General features: G+C 41.3%; 1 protein-coding gene across 4 annotated transcripts in view; it reads right to left on the bottom strand.

Moving 5' to 3' along the window:
- The window catches only part of CACNB3 (calcium voltage-gated channel auxiliary subunit beta 3), a 399,535-nt gene that overhangs the window by 257,447 nt on the left and 121,187 nt on the right, over nucleotides 1-20,901 (bottom strand). Inside the window, exon 1 of one of the 4 annotated variants that reach the window (XM_082245621.1) lies at nucleotides 3,962-4,266. The exons of the other annotated variants lie outside the window; for them this stretch is intronic. Coding sequence (XP_082101747.1) covers nucleotides 3,962-4,006 — 45 coding nt within the window. The 5' untranslated portion in view covers nucleotides 4,007-4,266. Of the gene's footprint in view, nucleotides 1-3,961; nucleotides 4,267-20,901 lie in introns of those variants that run through there. 4 annotated transcript variants of the gene reach the window in all.

The raw sequence follows: 20,901 nt of genomic DNA, 5'->3' as shown, positions 1-20,901 counted from the left end.
TTGATGCACATTGCAATGATAAAGTACAAGTAGTCCTGCATGTTTCAACAATACCAGGGCATATTTAAGCATAATATTCCAGAGCTTCTAAAATCTGGCAAGGTTTTTAGTAGGTTTGCACCAAAACCAGTTTTATATCGGCGAGTATGAGTAACGATACTTTTGGTCAAGTACTCGCTGATACCTTGCGGTGCAATTTGCATTAATACAAAGATAGCATGCGATTTCCCCCACATGCAAAATATTCTAGATAGGTGTCCTGGTCCACCGACGATAGCAAATCACGGCCGCTGGAGGTGCTCACAGGGCTGGAAGAGACTTTCCAGGACAGCGTGGGAAGTGATGTCCGCTTGGAGGTGGACTGCCTCTACATCTCCTCCAGTCCTGTGAGTACCTCCAGCAGCGCTGATTTGCTATCATCCCCAGACCGGGACACTGATGTAGATTATTTTACATGTGGCCAGATATGTACTTTGAGTTAACAACATTTTTTTAAACTGCCCACTAGAAGGCGCTTTTCCCTTTCTATTTACACACATACAGGAGCAGTGGGGAAAAAATCGCATGAGATTTGGACAGGAATTGCACTGCATTCCTGTTCAAATCGCATGCGATTCTTTGCAGTGCACTTTGGGCTCATTCATTTTGCATTGATGCAAATTGCACAGCAAAGTATCGGTTTTGGTATCGGGAGCATTTGTGTGAGTAACGATACTCTTGCAAATGCTTGGTATTGGCACCAATACCGGTATCAGTGCATCCCTAGTTTTTAGTGTGGAAATATTGACCAAAATTATTTAGAACTCACTTAGCCCAATCCTTAAAATCAGGTATGTAATAATAAACATTAAATAAATACATAGATAAGCAATCACAAAATACTACAAATAAATAATCCTACATATTAATAAAAATAATAAACAATAATGACGTATCAAATAATAAATAATCACAGTCAATATCACAAAAAATCAATTGAGATAATATTGTGCCAAAATTGAATGTGCCTTCAACAACCCTGGCGTAAGATATGAACAGCTTATTGGCACTAATATAAAGACATTGCATCACTGCTAAAATTCCAGCTCTAGGTGCAACTGATGTACCACTATTGATCATTGTTTTTAACCTAGACCTGGAACAATATTTCTTTAAGTATATATTTAGTGACAAATGTTATGAGCCACTTGCCTGTTTGATTGCATGCACAAAAGCTACATAAGCATTAATCAAGCAGACCATCAAAATCTAGTACAATAATGTATGATTCACACCTATGCTGGAGCAGAAAGGCTATAGTGAGAAACATATCAAGTAACTGATCATTCGACCAGCCATCCTCAACCAGGGTTCTATTGAATCCTTGGGTTCCTCTAGGACAGTGATGGCGAACCTTGGCACCCCAGATGTTTTGGAACTACATTTCCAGTGATGCTCAACTACACTGCTGAGTGCATGAGCATAATGGGAAATGTAGCTCCAAACCTGGGGTGCCAGGGTTCACCATCACTGCTCTAGGAGGTAGATAGGGTTTTATTTAGCATTGACTGATTGACCTCCCATTTGATGGCACCTACATTAAGCCTCGTACACACGCACCGATTGTTGGCCGACCGATCGGCCGTCTTTTGTCCAATGTTGTTGTGTTGGTTGAAATGTGCTCTAGACTGCACACAAATTTTGTCGGCCAACAACAACCAACTGCAGAGGTGATGTCATGTGCTGGTTTACTTTCCGTGTGTTTTTTCTTCTCTGAGCATGCCCAGTCTTGCTCATCTGGCTTTTGTCGGCCGAAATCTGTACTGACTGACGAACAATCGGCCGTTCTGGTGACGGCCAACAAAAATTTTATAGCATGCACACCAGATTTTGTTCGGCCGAAAAGTCGCAGCCGGTTGTCGGAAGCATCATACTAACAAGCCGACAATCGGCCGATCGGACGTTGGCCGAAAATTTATGGCCAACAATCGGTGCGTGTGTACGGGGCTTTAGTCCCTGGGCCAGTTCTACTCGGCAGAGCCAGCAGCTTGACACCAATGATCTTAGCAGTCTAAAAGGGTGGCATTCTGACCACCTCTGAACGGAGGGCATTTTTGCCCCACTGACCCACATGATTTGTGCAGGGGTTCCCTGAGACATACAATTATTTCAAGGGTTCCTTCATGTTAAAAATGATGGGAAGAGCTGCATTAGACAGTCTATAGCAAACTGTAAGACTGTTTCACACTATAAAAGCTGTCCACCCCCCCCCCCCCCCTTATATTCCTGCAGGTTACATCCCCCGTTGCATTTGTTACATAATATGATGATTATAGGATAAACCCACCTATGCTGGTGAGTGTTTATTGGTAAATTTAGAAGTGTAAAACCCAAACAACATGGGTGGTTCTGATGCGTTTTTTCAGTTGCACGCAATGCGAGACCAGTATTCGCTTGTAATTGATTGCAATCAGTGGTTTAAAGCTGCACCCTATTCATTTCTGTTATTACTAGGCGAACGCCTGCTGTCATAATCACTTGTGAATGGCTAGGGGAAGTCATAAAGCCTTCCTGGAGCTTGTATACATCTTCATTACATTGTAGGGAGCACACTTCAAGTGTCTGTGATCCACCAAAATAAGGTAGTAAAAAGCCAACTAACGAGCTGGAATCATGTAAAATTTATATTTATAAGCTTAACTGCATTTTTTAGGTTGGATCCCCTGCCTACTTAGAAAGTGAATTAGTTGCAGAAAAAGCCCAATACAGTTTCATTATGCAACGAAAGGGGTTAACTTTAATGAGCTATTGGATACCACTAACCGCTATGGGTAACAGCTCTTTATCTTTTCTTACAGGTCACTCCCAGAATGCAAGTCCACAGTATGGGCCAACTTTGTCAAACTGTCACTTCATTATCATACCAAACACTTAACACTATTTTTCAAGCAAACCTGTCTAGTTGAATCTTCCTAGGTTGTTGCAAGGCTACAAAATAATAATAAAATAATAGTCGTGGCCACAAAAAGGTATTTATATGGATTTACAATATCTGCTAAAGTCCACAACTTAATCAATTAAAAAAAAAACAGTTAATTAATATCAGCGCAACATTGGGGCTGTTGGTTGGCTATAGCAACCAAATACATGTCTTATTTTTTTTTTTATTTTCTCTAAAATGATAGGTGAAACTTGATTGGACGATTTTGACTTAGTGCTCTTTTTTTCTCTCTTTCTCTAGTTTTAAGGAATCAGCCCCAAATTTTAGACAATGAGGCCGATTTACTGAAGGAGCAGGGAATCATCACTCAATAAATCATGTAAATATTCACTTCGATAAGCAAATCACGTGAAAAGCAAATGCTTGTTAGGTTATTTAATGTTCACATGATTGGATAATTGATGATTCTATCTATCCATCCATCCATCCATCCATCTAACCATCCAACCATCCGGTTTCCTCCCACACTCCAAAGACATGCTGGTAGGTTAATTGGATCCTGTATAAAAATTGGCTCTACTGTGTATGTATACAAGTTAGGGACCTTAGATTGTAAGCTCCTTGAGGGCAGGGACTGATGTGAATGTGCAATGTATATGTAAAGCGCTGCGTAAATTGACAGCGCTATATAAGAACCTGAAATAATAATAATAATAACCATCCATCCATCCATCACCAGGACCGCATTGCGATCTTCACACAACTTGTTGTGCGAGGTTTCTCAACACCTTTAGTAAATTATCCCAACTGCATCTACATACGAATAAAATATCAAAAAACTGTGAACTTAGTAAACTACTTTTATTTCTGATTTCGATCTGGAGTGCAATCCCAGCATATATGGCAACAGATCATCCTTTCAGAAATAAAAAGCCATGAAAAGCAAATGAAGAAGATTATCATCTGGACAAGTAGGAGAGAAAATGTTTCCTGTACAATTCCAGCAAGGAAAAATGCTTCCTGGTAAACTCCCACACTTACCACTTCGGAGTCTTCGAAGCCATGGATGTACAGGTCGTCGTACATAAGGGCTCCAGTATAAGGGAAAGGGAAGACAAATGCAGAATTAGATCCGAGGAGGTGCTAGTCTGTGGCCTGCATGCGATCTGATAAACAGGGTAGAGAAGAGAAGTGGGTGCTGATAGAATTTGCTCGTTTGGTCCCACCCTAGATGCTAGTAGAAGGAAGCAGGCTGTTTCTGTTAGCCTAACAATCAGGCAAAGGGAACAATAGCATAGCAGCCACCCACCATCCCTTCCCCATCACACATGGAGGGATGGCTCCTCTGATTGGCAGAAGCACATCCCTGGAGCATGGGTCTACAGCTGGGAGGCTGATGCAGGCGGGAGAGAAGCACCTGCCCACGATGCTGCTGGAGCCTCAGGAAACACACACACATACACATACAAGGCACAGCAAACTCCATACACCTCTGGAAATGGAGGCAGCACAATGCAGGTGTTACATGCCTCCCTACTAGGGATGCCACCTCATCCCTTTAAACCAGGACACATAATTATTCCACAGGTTCTGAGGCTGATATATCGCACATAAGGCACCAAGTGATTTTAATTACCACTTTAACCATTTCTGGACCTGAAGGATTTGTCCCCTTAATGACCAGGCAATATTTTGCGATTCAACACTGCGTTACTTTAACGGACAATTGCGCGATCGTGTGACACTGTACCCAAATACAATTGTTTTCCCCACAAATAGAGCTTTCTTATGGTGGTATTTGATCACCTCTGAGTTTTTAGATTTTGCGCTATAAACCAAAAAAAAAGAGCGACAATTTTGAAAAAAACGCCATATTTTTTACTTTCTGCTATAAAACCTTCCCAATAAAAACATTTTAAAAATTAAATTTTTTTATCAGTTTAGGCCAATTTGTATTCTGCTACATATTTTTGCATATTTTACATATTTTTGGGCACCCGCGATCACTCCGCGCGTAAGGCTCGTACACACTATAAGAAAATCGGGTGAACATTTTTGTCCAAAGAATTTTCAGACGATTTTCGTTTAGTGTGTACAGAACCTTCTACAGACGAGTCAGAATTTTCGTCTGAAAACTCTCGAAAGGAAAAACTCCAAAATTTTTCTCGTACGGAAAAAAAAACTATTTTTGTTTATCCACTTAAGCCCCGGAAGATTTTACCCCCTTCCTGACCAGGAGTTTTTTTGCGATTTTTTATTTTTTTTTTTTTTTACTGCGTGACTTTAACGGACAATTGCGCGGTCATGCGATGCTGTACCTAAACGAATTTGACGTCCTTTTTTTCCCACAAACAGAGCTTTCTTTTGGTGGTATTTGATCACCTGTGCGATTTTTTGATCACACGCTATAAACAAAAAATGAGCGTCAATTTTGCAAAAATAACAATATTTTTCAAATTTTTTTATATGAAATTCCCCCAAAAAAAAAGTAAAAATCAAAATTTTTTAACATTTTCGGCCAATTTGTTTTATGCTACATATGTTTGGTAAAAAAAATCGCAAAAAGCGTATTTTGATTGGTTTGCGCAAAAGTTATCGCGTTTACTAACAAAGGGAAAGATTTTTGTCATTTTTGTTGTTTTTCTTTTTAACGCGTAATGGCAGCGATCTGCGATTTTTTTTGCGGTACTGCGACATTGGGGTGGACAGATCGGACCCTTGACTGACATTTTTGACACTTTTGGGGTTACCAGTGACATTTCTACAGTAATCAGTGCTATATATATGCACTGTTACTGTAAAAATACACTGGCAGTGAAGGGGTTAACTTTATTTGAGAGGGAGGGGCTGTGTGTGTCCCTAGGGGCGTGATTCTAACTGTGATTGGCTGTGGCTTGAGCTGTAGTTACACTGATCAACGGATCTACATAGTAGAACCGTATGATCAGTGTTTCTACACAGGGGAGAATGACAGGCAGCTTGTTTACACAAGCTGCCTGCCTTTCTCCCGGATCCCCCCCGCAGAGTGAGCGGCGGACATCGGGTCCGCCGGTCACACGCGCGGGGGGATCCGTGACCGTGTGACTGCCGGCGGCGCGCGCTCGCTCCCCAGAGCCTCACAGGCTAGTGACGTATATATACGTCACTTTGCCTGTGAGGGGCTGACCGCCGCAGTATATCTACTTGCGGCGGTCGGCAAGCGGTTAATGTGTACTGTTTTCGTACGATTTTTGTACAAGAAAAATCAGAAAAGAAAGACTGTGCATGATCAGAAACAATAAACAACAAAAAAAAAAGCCTTTGTCGTATGAGAATTTTCGTACAAATTTTCTTAAGAATTTTTGTTCATCGGTTTCCGATTTGCTGTGAAACAACGTGGAAAATCAGACAATCGTTCGCCTGATTTTCTTATAGTGTGTACCCCACTTTAGAGAGGATGGGCAGCTGTTGTAAACAAAGCTGACCGTTCTTCTCTCTGGAATGATCACAGAGCGTCTGTAATGCTTCTATATAGGATCACGGGTCTCTGTGGTCATTTCACAAGCCCATCCCCCATACAGTTAGTAAACACTCCCCTAGGCTCACACTTAACCCTTTGATCACCCCCAGGTTAACCCCTTCCATTCCAATGTCATTATTACAGTAACAGTGCATATTTTTAGCACTGATTACTGTAGTAATGTCACTGGTCCCCCCAAAAATGTAAAAAATGTCAGTTAGGTGTCCATCTGTCCGCCGCAATGTCGCAGTTCCGCTAAAAATCGCAGATCGCTGACATTACTAGTAAAAAAATAAATACATAAAAATGACCTAAATATTTCCCCTAGTTTGTAGACGCGATAATTTTTGCGCAAACCATATTATTATTATTGCGATTTTTTTTTTTTTTTACCAAAAATATGTAGCGGAATACAAATTGGCCTAAAAAGGATGAAAATTATTTTTTTTTTCATTTTTGGGAATGTTATATAGCAGAATGTGAAAAATATTATTTTTATTTTTCGGAAATGTCGCGCTTTTTGCGTTTATAGCGCAAAAATTAAAAATCGCACAGGTGATCAAATACCACCAAAAAAAGCTCAATTTGTGGGGAAAAAAAAGGACATCAGATTCATTTCGGTACAGTGTCACACGAGCGCGCAATTTTCCGTCAAAGTAACACAGTGCCGAATCGCAAAAAATAGCCTGGTCATTAAGGGGACAAATCCTTCTGGTCCAGAACTGTTTAAACTCGAGAGCAATCATTTATTATATTGCAGTTTACCAACCCCTTGGTGTAGTGGCTGAATACGTTTTTAATTTTTAAGATATCTTTCTTTTATTGTCACCTGGTGATCCAGCCAGTAACAGAACAAGATTTCCTGCAGATGTAGCAGTTAGAGGGTTGAGGAAAACCAGTTAAAAGAGCAGTGTGGGTTAATATGTTTCTTTTTTTTTTTTTATTAATTCAAACTTACCTGCCCCCTCCTCGCTCACTGGAGCACTGGGCTGTGGAGGGGGTGGGGAGTGGCAGGCTTAGCCTCTCAGTGTGCTGAGAGGCTGAGCCGGGTGTCCGTCCAGGGATCTAGGCGGGTCCCGACTCCGGGGACGTGATGACACTGGACCCAGTGCTGTATCTTGGCCTAGGCCAACAAGGCCCAGGCCTAGGGCAGCACTTTGCTGGGGGGCAGCAAAAAAGCTGATGGGGCTGCACTGATATGCTGCCCTGATGGGCACTAATAGACTGCACTGATGGCCACTGATGAGGCAGGACTGATAAGCTGCACTGATGGGCACTGATATGATGCACTGGTGGCCACTGATGGGGCTGTACTGATGGCCACTAATGAGGCTGCACTGATATGCTGCACTGATGAGACTGCACTGATGAGCACTGATAAGGCTCCACTGATGGGCACTGATGTAGCTGAACTTATGGTAACTGATGAGGCTTACAGATGACAGGGTGGGTCATAAGCAGGAAAGGGTGTGGCCTTTGCAGGACGGGGTGGGTCATATTTAAATTAGCGGTGCCCAAGTTTAGTCAGGCCTAGGGCAGCACAAAACCTAAATACATCACTGACTGGACCGACTCTGTGACTTCAGCAGAGAGCAGACTTTAGCCCGCTCTCTGCTGAAAACGAGTCACAGGAGTGCAGAATGATCTGCACTCCCGTCATCCATAGGAGCAGTACAGCCAAACGAGCTTTGGCTGTACTTCTCCTTTAACACTGACAGGGGTGCATTCAATGATCAGCGTGTATTATCATATCTTTATCCATAACTGCTTATAAAAGGTTTGCTGAATTTTGGCTTCAATTTGTTAGCATATTTAAATCTGCTTCTACATTTACCACTACCCTGCCCTGAGACTGACAATGCTGCTGTCCATAGGTGTCGCTGTTAGTTCTTCATCCAGAGTGGGGGCACTCCAATACAGGAGCTGTGTTACTGGCAGGATTACCAGGTAAAAGAAGCATAAAAAGACTAAAAAAGAAAACCAATGCAGCTATCACATCTAGGGATTTGGTAAACTATATTATATTACTCCTACACCCCAATGCACAAATGTAAAGCAGCTCTGACATACATGCTTTGTAGTGCACAGTAATATACTAACGTGTTGTAGTGTAGGGCATAAAAAAACACTGTATGTCTGTTTTGTTTTTTTGTCTGTTCTTATGAGTTGACAGCCCATTCAGGATGAGGGGGGTACCTTATTGTAGTTCATGTCAAGGCATGACACAACACCCATAATCCTAGATTGTAAACTCTAATGAGCAGGGCCCTCTGATTCCTTCTGTATTGTAACTGTACTGTGTGCCCTCATGTTGTAAAGCGCTGCGCACACTGTTTTCACTATATAAATCCTGTATAATAATAATAATATCAATTTTTTGGTTTGGGGTTTAAATTAAGGAGGTGCAATGTTTTGCATGTGTATGGTGTGTTCAGGGGTACCCTGATGTTACTATTTTTTTTTTTTATGAGATGTTTGAATTTTAATGACTGGTATATATTTTCTTTGGCTTTGTTGCAGAAATGGAGTCTTTCTATGACAAAGTGTTCATTATGACTTGCAACACTGGGGTCCTCGGATCAAATCCCATCCAGGACACTACCTGCATGGAGTTTGCATGTTCTCTCCCTGTGCTTGTGCAGGTTTGCTCCCACACTAAAAACATGCTGCTAGGTTTATTGGCTCTGGTCTAATTTGGCACTAGTATGTGTATGTGTATACATTTTAATTTGTAAGCTCCTTGAAGTCTGGGGCTAATGTGAATGTACAGTATGTAAAGCAATATGGAAAATGTTTGGTCCTTTATAGTACATAGTGCAAGGTGACTTCTTTCTTGGACATTAGTGTACACATTTTGTTATGTCATGGAAGTTTCAAGCAAGGAACCTGTAGGGCATGGGTGTCCAACCTTTTGGCTTCTTTGGGCCACATTGAGTGTAGAGAATTTTTCTCGGGCCGCATGTTAAATATATACTATAGTTAAGGTATATAAGTAATAAAATGCCGCCGCTCCCTTCCCGCGCCGCCGTGCCCCCCGCACTAATTTAACACAACTAGAGGATGATCAAATGAAATGGAATCAGTATACAGAGGTTTACTTCTTCTGAGCAATAATAAAGGAACACTCTAACCACCATGACCACTTCAGTGATTTGAAGTGGTCATGGTGGTAGGATTCAGAAACACTACACATGCTCGCCTACCGTTAGTTGGCAGCTGCTGTGGCCGTGCCCCCGACCTGACTTCCTTCCTCCCCAGCAAAAAAAAATTGTCAGGGGGCAGTGGGCCGCATTGCCTGAGGTTCCGGGCCGCAGGTTGGACATGCCTGCTGTAGGGTCAGTTCACCAAGCTGTATGAGGTCTGTTAATTATTATACATTATTTTATCTCCTGATAATTTTAAATTCACATACATACATATCACAAAATGTGCTTTTAGAATTACGCCCCTTTTACACAGACGTTCCGTCAGTCCGTTGTTGACTTTTGATTAGAAGGATCAGGGACTGACTGCTTTGTTGTACCTACCTATTGGCAACTGGATGTAAGCGTCTGCATCTGTGTTCACTAGATGTGAGTGGATATTGGCCAACGCGCATCTGCTTACATCAGCCCACCCAATCAGGTTGCATGGGTCTGTTTTTCCTCCATCACAAGATGAAGGCGAAAATGGAACGGACGCGGATGCCCTATATGTGACATGAGTCACATGACATCTGTCTCCATCCTGTCACGACTGTGTATAGCAAGCTTGTTGGCAAGCTTCGGGGCAGCTTTGTTAAAGCTTTTAGGGGCCATTCACAAATTATGGGTGTTGTGTCATACCATGACATGCGCTGCAATAAGGCACCCCCCATCTTGACTGGGCTGCCAACTCATAAGAACGGACAAAAAAAAAAAAAAAGACATACAGTTTTGTTTAATGAAGCACACCACAAAACATGGCAGTGTATTACTGTGCCTTACAAAGCGTGTATTGCTTTACTTTACAAAGCATGTACAGTCAGGTCCATAAATATTGGGACATCAACACAATTCTAATCTTTTTGGCTCTATAATGGATTTGAAATGAAACCAACAAGATGTGCTTTAACTGCAGACTTTCAGCTTTAATTTGAGGGTATTTACATCCAAATCAGGTGAAAGGTGTAGAAATTACAACAGTTTGTATATGTGTCTCCCACTTTCTAAGGGACCAAAAGTAATGGGACAATTGGCTGCTCAGCTGTTCCATGGCCAGGTGTGTGTTATTCCCTCGTTGTCCCATTTACAAGGAGCAGATAAAAGGTCCAGAGTTAATTTCAAGTGTGCTATTTGCATTTGGAATCTGTTGCTGTCAACTCTCAATATGAGATCCAAAGAGCTGTCACTATCAGTGAAGCAAGCCATCATTAGGCTAAAAAAACAAAACAAACCCATTAGAGAGATCGCAAAAACATTAGGTGTAGCCAAATCAACTGTTTGGAACATCCTTAAAAAGAAAGAACGCACCGGTGAGCTCAGCAACACCAAAAGACACGGCAGACCACGGAAAACAACTGTGATAGATGACCGAAGAATTCTTTCCCTGGTCAAGAAAAAAACCCTTCACAACAGTTGGCCAGATCAAGAGCACTCTCCAGGAGGTAGGTGTATGTATGTCAAAGTCAACAATCAATAGAAGATTTCACCAGAGTGAATACAGAGGGTTCACCACAAAATGTAAACCATTGGTGAGCCTCAAAAACAGGAAGGCCAGTTTAGAGTTTGCCAAACAACATCTAAAAAAGCCTTCACAGTTCTGGAACAACATCCTATGGACAGATGAGACCAAGATCAACTTGTACCAGAGTGATGGGAAGAGAAGAGGATGGAGAAGGAAATGAAAATGCTCATGATCCAAAGCATACCACCTCATCAGTGAAGCATGGTGGTGGTAGTGTCATGGCGTGGGCATGTATGGCTGCCAATGGAACTGGTTCCCTTGTATTTATTGATGATGTGACTGCTGACAAAAGCAGCAGGATTAATTCTGAAGTGTTTCGGGCAATATTATCTGCTCATATTCAGCCAAATGCTTCAGAACTCATTGGACGGCGCTTCACAGTGCAGATGGACAATGACCCGAAGCATACTGCGAAAGCAACCAAAGAGTTTTTTAAGGGAAAGAAGTGGAATGTTATGCAATGGCCAAGTCAATCACCTGACCTGAATCCGATTGAGCATGCATTTCACTTGCTGAAGACAAAACTGAAGGGAAAATGCCCAAAGAACAAGCAGGAACTGAAGACCGTTGCAGGGATGAAACTCAGCGTGTGGTGATGTCTATGCGTTCCAGACATCAGGGTGTAATTGACTGCAAAGGATTTGCAACCAAGTATTAAAAAGTGAAAGTTTGATTTATGATTGCTAATCTGTCCCATTACTTTTGGTCCCTTAAAAAGTGGGAGGCACATATACAAACTGTTGTAATTCCTACACCGTTCACCTGATTTGGATGTAAATACCCTCGAATTAAAGCTGAAAGTCTGCAGTTAAAGCACATCTCGTTTGTTTCATTTCAAATCCATTGTGGTGGTGTATAGAGCCAAAAAGATTAGAATTGTGTCAATGTCCCAATATTTATGGACCTGACTGTATGTATAGCTGCTTGGCATTAGTGTATTGGGGCGTCATTCAAAATGAATGGCAACACAATGTACTTGTAATACTTAAAACCTGTATTGCGGTAAGGCATGCGCTACCAAATCACAAAAGTATGTTTTAGCCCTTAGCAAACTCTTCAGTTTTGCAACGTTAAACACGCGTCCTAATGAGAGCGATGACTGCCCCTTTTGTTTCCTGGGAAAAGACACAATCTCATTTCTATTCCCATCATTAGGAAATAAGGAATAGCTGATATCCCGACATACACATATAGGTTTATTCAGTTTGGTAAAGATCAATGTACAGTACCTGGTTATTCTTTTCAACATCTTTACACCAGTGAAATGAGCGATCTGATTGGTTGCTATGGCTGACTGCACTTTGTATATACTAATAGCTCTTTGAAATTCAATAATCCACAGAGCCTTGTCCATGCAAATGGTGTGATACTTAAAAGGTTCTTCATATCTTTACGTGACCCTTTCATCTGGAGAACGTCATAAACCTAACCGAGTCACTCTGTCTCCCTTAGGAGAAAAAAAAAAAATTAAACTCACACACTGTGACGCACAACACCTCCAGTGCCCTTGATGCCATTCTCAAGAAATACCAATCGGTGGTAGATATTAATGTAATGCTATATCTTGGTTTAAAAATAGCAGTGATGTTTCCTCGTTCAAAGGCCGTTCACAGTATAATACATGCTGAGCTGTCAGTACCTCCTCTTATCTACTATACAAAGCACCTATACTTATTCTACAGTGCTTGGGTGCAAAGATTAAAAGATACAATGGATATTAGTCCCTGATGAAGCCTACACCCTGATGTTACTAACACATCGCTGTAATAATGTATCTACTGGCACAGCCCCATTCTAATTATAGATATACCCCCAAAAAATCAGAAAATAATTATTTGCACCTCTATGCTGCCCTCATTATTGCCTCCTGGTAGTAGGTACAGTAGTATGAACAGCACAGAATGACCAGCAAAAGGCTGCAGGCCATCTCAGTGGTTCTGGATGTAGGTGAACATTGGAAAATCAGTTTTGCATAGTGGTAGAGGTACCAATTGCACTATAGTTCAGCCTAGGGCGCCTTTAGGTATCTTCAGGTGTGCCTTGGCAAAATGCCCAAAAATTGTATACAAGCCACCGAGTGGAACAAGCCTGCCTTTTATTTACACAAAGCAACAGATTTTCATTGTGCACCATTACGACCATCTAGCTGCCGAGTCCTACCAACCATTGATGTCATCAGTTAATAGGGAGAATGACAGTTGCCTGCACAGCATCCTTGTTTGACCCTCCCCTGCCCCTCTCCATCAGCACTGGGGTCACATTAGCTGAGCGATGGAGAAAAACTGAGGGAGAAGAGAAACATTGGACTACTAGTCAGTACCAGTGTTCAAATGTGTATTTGCTGTGGAAGAATAAAACACCTCTTAACACTGGGTGTCCTACTTGTGAGGATGTAGCTGCATTATGTAAAACTATTAGAATAGTTTTTTACATTTTAGAATGGGGTGCCTCAAGATTGTTCATAATGTTAAAAGGTGCCTTGTCTGAAAAAAGGTTGAGAAACACTGAGCTAGTTGGCGTAGCTGTTCAAAGTCAGCTTTTACTGGTTGAGTAAAGCAGATTTGCTCTAACAGCCAATTAAAGTATGTCTACTTACATCTAATATAATGCAGTGTTGGTTTCAGCTGCATTGCATGATGGATCTTGCGATGGATCTTGGGCAAAAGCAAAACGAATCTTGATTGGCATATTAATGCTAAAGTCAAAATATTTTGATCTTAAATGTGATTATAGTAATTATGCTACATGCTTCATGTGGTCACAAACTAATGAATGTGATTATGCTGTATATATGCCTTCCATTGACAGTGTGAAAGTGGGACAGAAGAAAGTTACAAAAGTATATCTAAAACCAATAACAAAAATTTAATATATTGCGGATTACCAGTTTTTAGTTATTTTCTTTCTTTTTCAGTTTAAGTACATTTTCTGCATTTTGTGACAGTGCTGTACCCTGCCACTACGTTAGTAGGAATAAAGATCCCACAGGGTTCTCATCAGTGCAGATGTAGGGGCTTCAGAATGCCGGCTCGAAGTGGAGAAAATTGGCTAGTTAGTTTTCTCTGGGATTTGTAACTCCCAAATTGGGTTCTGAAGTACAGAGACTTTGAAGAGTCTTGGGAGGGAAGAAGCATCTAACCCTGGACCAGCAGGCTGTGGATGTAGCTGTACGCAGCCTTCATAATCAAGGGCCCGACAGTGATTTAGGGCTCCACCTGGGAGACAGGAGGTCCTCTACCCAGAGGCCAGGGCATGGGCCAGAGCAGCAGGGAGGTACAGGAGTAAGAGAGGTACAGAGTTTGCAAGTGAGCACAGTAGTGCTGTAGATCGGTCTGTGGGACCAGACCAAAGGCTTAAGCTTGAGGCCCATAGCCAGATCTAGGGGGGTGCTGGGGTGACATGCCCCCCCCCCCCCAGATTTCAGTTGTGGCCCCCTCGACCGGTCACCCCTTATTCTGGGACAGGGTGGCAGCCCCTAGATCTGGCCATCTTGATGCAGTGTTGTTGCATGAGAGCCTCAGCTGTCAGGGATTCTCCCTCCTCATTGGCTGACACATTAGTGGGCACCATTGGCGCCCGCTGCTGTCAGTCAGTAAGCAAGTGAGGGGAGAGAGGGGGCAGGGCCAAGTCATGGCTCCGTGTCTAAATGGACACACAAAGCAGCAGTTCAGCTCAGTTGCCCCCACAGCAAGCTGCTTATTGTGGGGGCACTTGACAGGGCCAGGAGCGCAGGCAAGAGACCCGAGAAGAGGAGGATCAGGGCTGCTATGTGCAAGACCATTCCACAGAGCTGGTAAGTATAACATGTTTGTTATTTTTAAAGAAAAAACGTCTGGGCCACTTTTTGCGATTCGGCGCTGTGCGACTATAACGGACAATTGCGCGGTCGTGCGATGCTGTACCCAAACAAAATTTACGTCCTTTTTTTTCCCACAAATAGAGCTTTCTTTTGGTGGTATTTGATCACCTGTGCGATTTTTACTTTTTGCGCTATAAACAAAAAAAGAGCGTTTATTTTGAAAAAATAACAATATTTTTAACATTTTTTTATATGAAATTCCCCCCAAAAAAATGTAAAAATCAAATTTTTTTTAAATGTTTGGCCAATTTGTTTTCTGCTACCTATGTTTTGTAAAAAAAAATCACAATAAGTGTATTTTGATTGGTTTGCGCAAAAGTTATTGTGTTTACTAACTAAGGGAAAGATTTTTGTCATTTTTGGTGTTTTTTTTTTAACGAGTAATGGCGGCGATCTGCGATTTTTTTTTTTGCGGGAGTGCGACATTGCGGCGGACAGATCGGACCCTTGACTGACATTTTTGACACTTTTGGGGGTACCAGTGACATTACTGCAGTAATCAGTGCTATATATATATGCACTGTTCCTGTAAAAATGACACTGGCAGGGAAGGGGTTCATTTTATTGGAGAGGGAGGGGTTAATGTATGCCTGGTGCTTACTGACGTGTGTGGGGGGAGGTGACTGAGTGACACAGGGACAGATCGGATGTTCAGCTATGCTGAACCCTGCAATCTGTCACTCCCTGTCACTTAGGAGATCCGCCCACTCTGTTTACACAGGCGGACGGATCTCCAAACTAGATTCCCCGACGATCGGGGAAGAGCAGCGGCGATCGCCGCCGCTCCTCCCCTGGCCCGACTCCCGCTGTGACTAAAAACAGGGGGAGGAGTCTAGTGACGTAGTACTACATCGCTAGACGATAACGAGCCACGTTGCTGCAGTTGAATGTTGATTTGATCCGACTAATGATTAGAAAATCAAACAAACGTTCCTACAACATAAAATGTCTAATGGAATTCTACTGGTGTATGGCCATATTTAAGACAGGAAGTTTATTACTGGCAGGATCACCTGGTGAAAACAATGCAAAAAGTAAAAACAATATCTCTGTATTTGCACGCACAACACTGTACTTTCACCACCTGTGGCAGATAGCTGGGGTAAAAATAATCAAGCCACACGCTGATGCTATCATTGATGTAAAACCAGCTTTATTATAAAAGATAGAGGGTTCACAAGCTGTAGACTTGCCTGTTTACCTCCCACTCTAATGCATTTAACCCCACAAAGGGCTTAACCATGGATAAGCAGGTGCCCATTCTGCCTTTTTTTTTTCTTTTTTTATCTGATACTGTATATTATCTTTCTCAGCAGTTTTACCCCAGGAGAACCCTTGAAAAAATGTTCAAGTCCCAGGAAAATGTATCCATTGGGGTTGGTGGAAGAAGGCTAACTACATTGGTAGTGAGTGGAAAGAATGCCACTTTGTATTGGTGATCAGTTGGAAGAATTCTCCTTTACAATGGTGCTCTGTGGAAAGAATCCCACTTTGAAGTGGTGGTCAGTGGAAAGAATTCCTCTCTTATATTGGTGGTCAGTTGAAAAAAATGCCTCCTGAACGGGGTAAGTGGAAAGAATGCCCCCCCCCCCCCTTTAAGTTGGCGGTCAGTGAAAATAATGGCCCCTCATTACAGAGGTGATCAGTGGAAATAATGCCCACTTACATTGGTGGTCAGTTGAACGCATGTCCCCCCTACATTGGAGGTCAGTGGAAAGAATGGCCCCCTTATCTTGGTGGGCAGTGGAAAGGATGTCTCCCTTTTATTGTTGGTTGGAAAAAATACCCCCACTACAGTGGTATACCCCCTTACAATGGTGGAGGCTTTCCACTGACCTTTCAATGGTGGTCAGTAATATCCCATCCCCATTGTGTTTAGCTGGTTAGTGGGCATGGTGGAGGGAGTGGGCAGTCATTTAGCACTGTGTATATGCCAACATGTGTGACTCTATAATCACATGTGCTGCTCAGATGTCATAGGGAGGAGATGCTCAGTAAAGATTTTTACTGAAAACTGAGCATGTGCAGAGCTTACAACACTGCTATGCAAAATCCCCAACTGCATTGGGGACATGAACAGAAGGGGGAGATAGAAAACATCAGGATCAACCATTTTTTTTGCAGAATGCAGAAAACATATCTAAAACTGACTGAGTGGGTATGAACAGCATGTAATAGGCCATTTATGGATAGTTTTTTATGATGTGGGTTTAGTGACACTTTAACTCCAAAAACATGATTACGTGCACGCGGTTTCGGAGGCGCGCGCGCGCCGCCGGAGCCGGGCTCCCGCTGTGATTAGACACAGCGGGTGGAAAACTGCGGGAGGAGCAGGCTTGATCGCCGCCGGCCTCCTGCGATCTTCGGCAATACTGACAGGAGAGCCGTCTGGAATGTAAACAATGCAAGACTGCTCTCCTGTCAGATAGGCAGGGAAAGATTGTGTGATTCAGCTAAGATGTATCACAGATCTCTCTCTGCCTCTGTTCAATCCCCCCCCCCCCCACAGTTAGTAAGCACATATAGGGAACGCATTTAATCCCTTGATCACCCCCAGTGTTACCCCCTTCCCTGCCAGTGTCATTTATACAGTGACAATGCATATTATTTAACACTGATCACTGTATTAATGTCACTAGTCCCCAAAAATTGTCATTGAGTGTCAGATTTGTCCGCCGCAATGTTGCAGTCCCGATAAAAATTGCTGATCGCCGCCATTACTAATTAAAAAAATAAAAAATCAATAAAAAGAGCATAAATCTATCCCGTAGTTTATAAACGCTGTAACTTTTGTGCAAACCAATTATAATATGCTTTTTGCGATTGTTTTTACCAAAAATATGTAGCAGAATACAAACTGGCCTAAACTGATGAAAACATGTTATTTTTTTAAATTTATTACTCTGCACTTATAGGAAATATTGGGATACTGTATCCCACTTTTACATGCTGTGTCATCAACTGAGCGTATACATATATGCATCCAATGTGGCCATACACTTGGGCGAGACTGGCTTCTTGTTTGTATCCACTATTCTATATTATATATTACTTTAAAAATATATTGGCAGATATATTTACACAGCATATAGAGATGTATCTTTGCGGTCACCTTAGATCCCAAATTACACCCTTAAACTCACTCTTATCCACTTTTTCATTTTGGCTACTTTCATTATTCTGGGCCACCCTCATCATTCCTTGCACGTGCTGCATGGCAATTTATCTCATTTCTGTTTTTTCTTTCTTCACACACTTACCTTGGTGATTTGGTCATCCCCTCCTTGCTCTATATACACTCTATTTCTCAACTCCCATTTTTATAGATAATTGAGTAATAATCCAATAAATTGGATATGATTTTCTCTCAAGCAATCCTTTCATCTTCACAGATACTCATATGCTGTGATACTCCTAATACAGAATTATTACTCCTTCTCTACACATGACCCTCTGTCATTATACTTGTTTCAAACCTTACAGGTAACTATAAATGCACACCTTAGTACATACATCAGAATTCTGATAATCAACTGGAGGCCTTACACTTATCCCCCTTGTTTTTTACCCAATTAGGTTTATTATAAATTACTCAGATTACACAAGTGAGGTCTTCCCTTGGAGTGGTTTTCTGAGCTACTTGTCTGATCGTCGTGGTCCCCGATGGTCCCCCAGGGCAACTACTATACTTCTTTTCTTCTTCCCCATTTTTGCCTCTAACTGGCTCATTGGAACTTGGGCATTCCTCCCCACAGTACCTAGTTACCGTTTTTAAACGACAGAGCATTCCAATCCTTTGTATAGACGTTAAGGGTAGGTCACTCATTATGAGAATGTATCATAATATAGGTGATTGTAGTTTATATACATTACCTGTATAACTTACTAAAAAGCTTTCAATCTCTACAGGCATACTAGGTGCTTTTGGAACTCTGGTTGACCCCTGAGGAAGGGCTGTTTTTATGCCTGAAACGCGTAGGGTCTTGTTTCCGGTTCAAGGCTACCATGTGCACCTGAGCGTCTTCAATGTGGTCTGGTACATGGTCTGTCAATTGCATGCGATTTTTATATGCCCCGCCTTTCATGTGATGTTTATGTTCATATTATCTCTGTTTGTATAACTGTGTTTGTTTTGATTAATAAAATTTGACATTTTAATTATGATATACAGTGTCTAGTGGCATTCATAGTCCCACACCATTGGGGATTTTTCTTGTATACATTGATCAGGGATGATGGCCACTAGCACTGGGTACTAGGTGTTGGGATTATTGTTTCTTATTTTTTTAAATGTTTTTATTGGGAATGTTTTATAGCAGAAAGTAGAAAATATTGGTGTTTTTTCAAAATGGACACTTTTTTTTTTTTACGTATAGCGCAAAAACGAAAAATCACAAAGGTGATCAAATACCCCCAAAAGAAAGCTCTATTTGTGGGAAAAAAAGGACGTCAATTGTATTTGGGTACAGGGTCGTACGACCCCGCAATTGTCAGTTAAAACAATGCAGTGCCGAATTGCAAAAAGTGGTCTTGTTATTAAGGGGGTTAAACCTTCCGGGCTGAAGTGGTTAAGCACACCCTCTCCTGCTTGCATGCCTGAGATAGGGACAGGTGGATTCCAGGAAGTAAATGTACATGAATCATCTGCCCTTACACAAGATGGCCACGGCCAGAAATGCTAGAGGGTGTTTTTTAATGTGATTTCTCAACAAAAATAAAGCATGGAGACATGGATTGGCAAGTTTGCTTTGAATAATAGAAATTAATTAAACAGTGTTTTTGGTTTGTGGTACTCAGATCAACTGTAGTTCCACTATAAGTAGTGGATGCGTATGGAATGTTTTTGAATACAAATACTGTTTATTGTCACATCAAAAAGCCTCATTAAAAGGTGAATAGGGCTAACTGTGAATTGGTACTGGTCAAGTATACTGAATTCCCTATATACATCTAAGAGTTTAATTTTAAATGCTGGCCGAAGCATACTGGTGCAGTTTCTAAAGTGCAATAGTCCAAACCAATTAATCAGAATTTACATAGCTAAAGTTACTGCTATTGGTTACTGCCTTTAATAAAATAGGTTATGTGTGCATTATGTGCCTATTAGCTACCGAAGGGAAACAATATCCTACAAATGCAATGTTTGTATGCACTGCTGCTAGTGCAAACTGTAAGATTAGGTGAAGGCAAATCCATTGAGAGCCAAGAAATATTTTTGCAATATACACCGTTACAAACTCAAAAGTGAATAATATCAAACTATGGCTAACTGCTAAATTTTTACATATTTGGGCGTATTTAAACAAGCAATGCAAACACACAATTTAGCAATTTAACCAATATACACCAATCAGGTTTCAATACCAAAGCTGTATCAATACCAGATACATTCTCATTGGCTAATATAGGCTTCGGCACTTTAAGTCATTTTTTTTGCCTTGTAAAAAAGGTTTTTTGTTGCACCACTTGCATTTGAATGTAGTTAAATTGAAGGGAAAAGGAGAGAAACATACATAGAACATTTATAATGTATACACCAGCATTATTTTTCTATTTTTAGCTAAACATCTTTAGTACTATAGCTCCATCTTGTGGTCAAATCTGGAAATTACCACACAGTATCTGCAGTTTGTATTCATTTTCAGTTCATAATACTTTTTTAATCTTATTCCATTTTTTAGTTCTACTATGATGAACTTTTATCAGACATGGTATGTTTTAGGGTCCAAAAAAGGTTTACCCTACATTATCACACAATAACTAATAAATATACAGTATTTATTTATGTAAGTAAATAAAAGATATGACAAAATATGAACAGCATTTAACTAGCTAGTCTTTATACGTATACAAAAATATATAAATTTGGTGTAATTTTAAGCCATTCAGAACACAATCTGAACTAATCTAGGTATATTT

This window comes from Pelophylax lessonae (genome assembly GCF_965119305.1).
Source record: "Pelophylax lessonae genome assembly, chromosome: 2".
Taxonomy (NCBI): Eukaryota; Metazoa; Chordata; class Amphibia; order Anura; family Ranidae; genus Pelophylax; species Pelophylax lessonae.
This window is presented reverse-complemented; position numbering and strand designations above follow the sequence as displayed.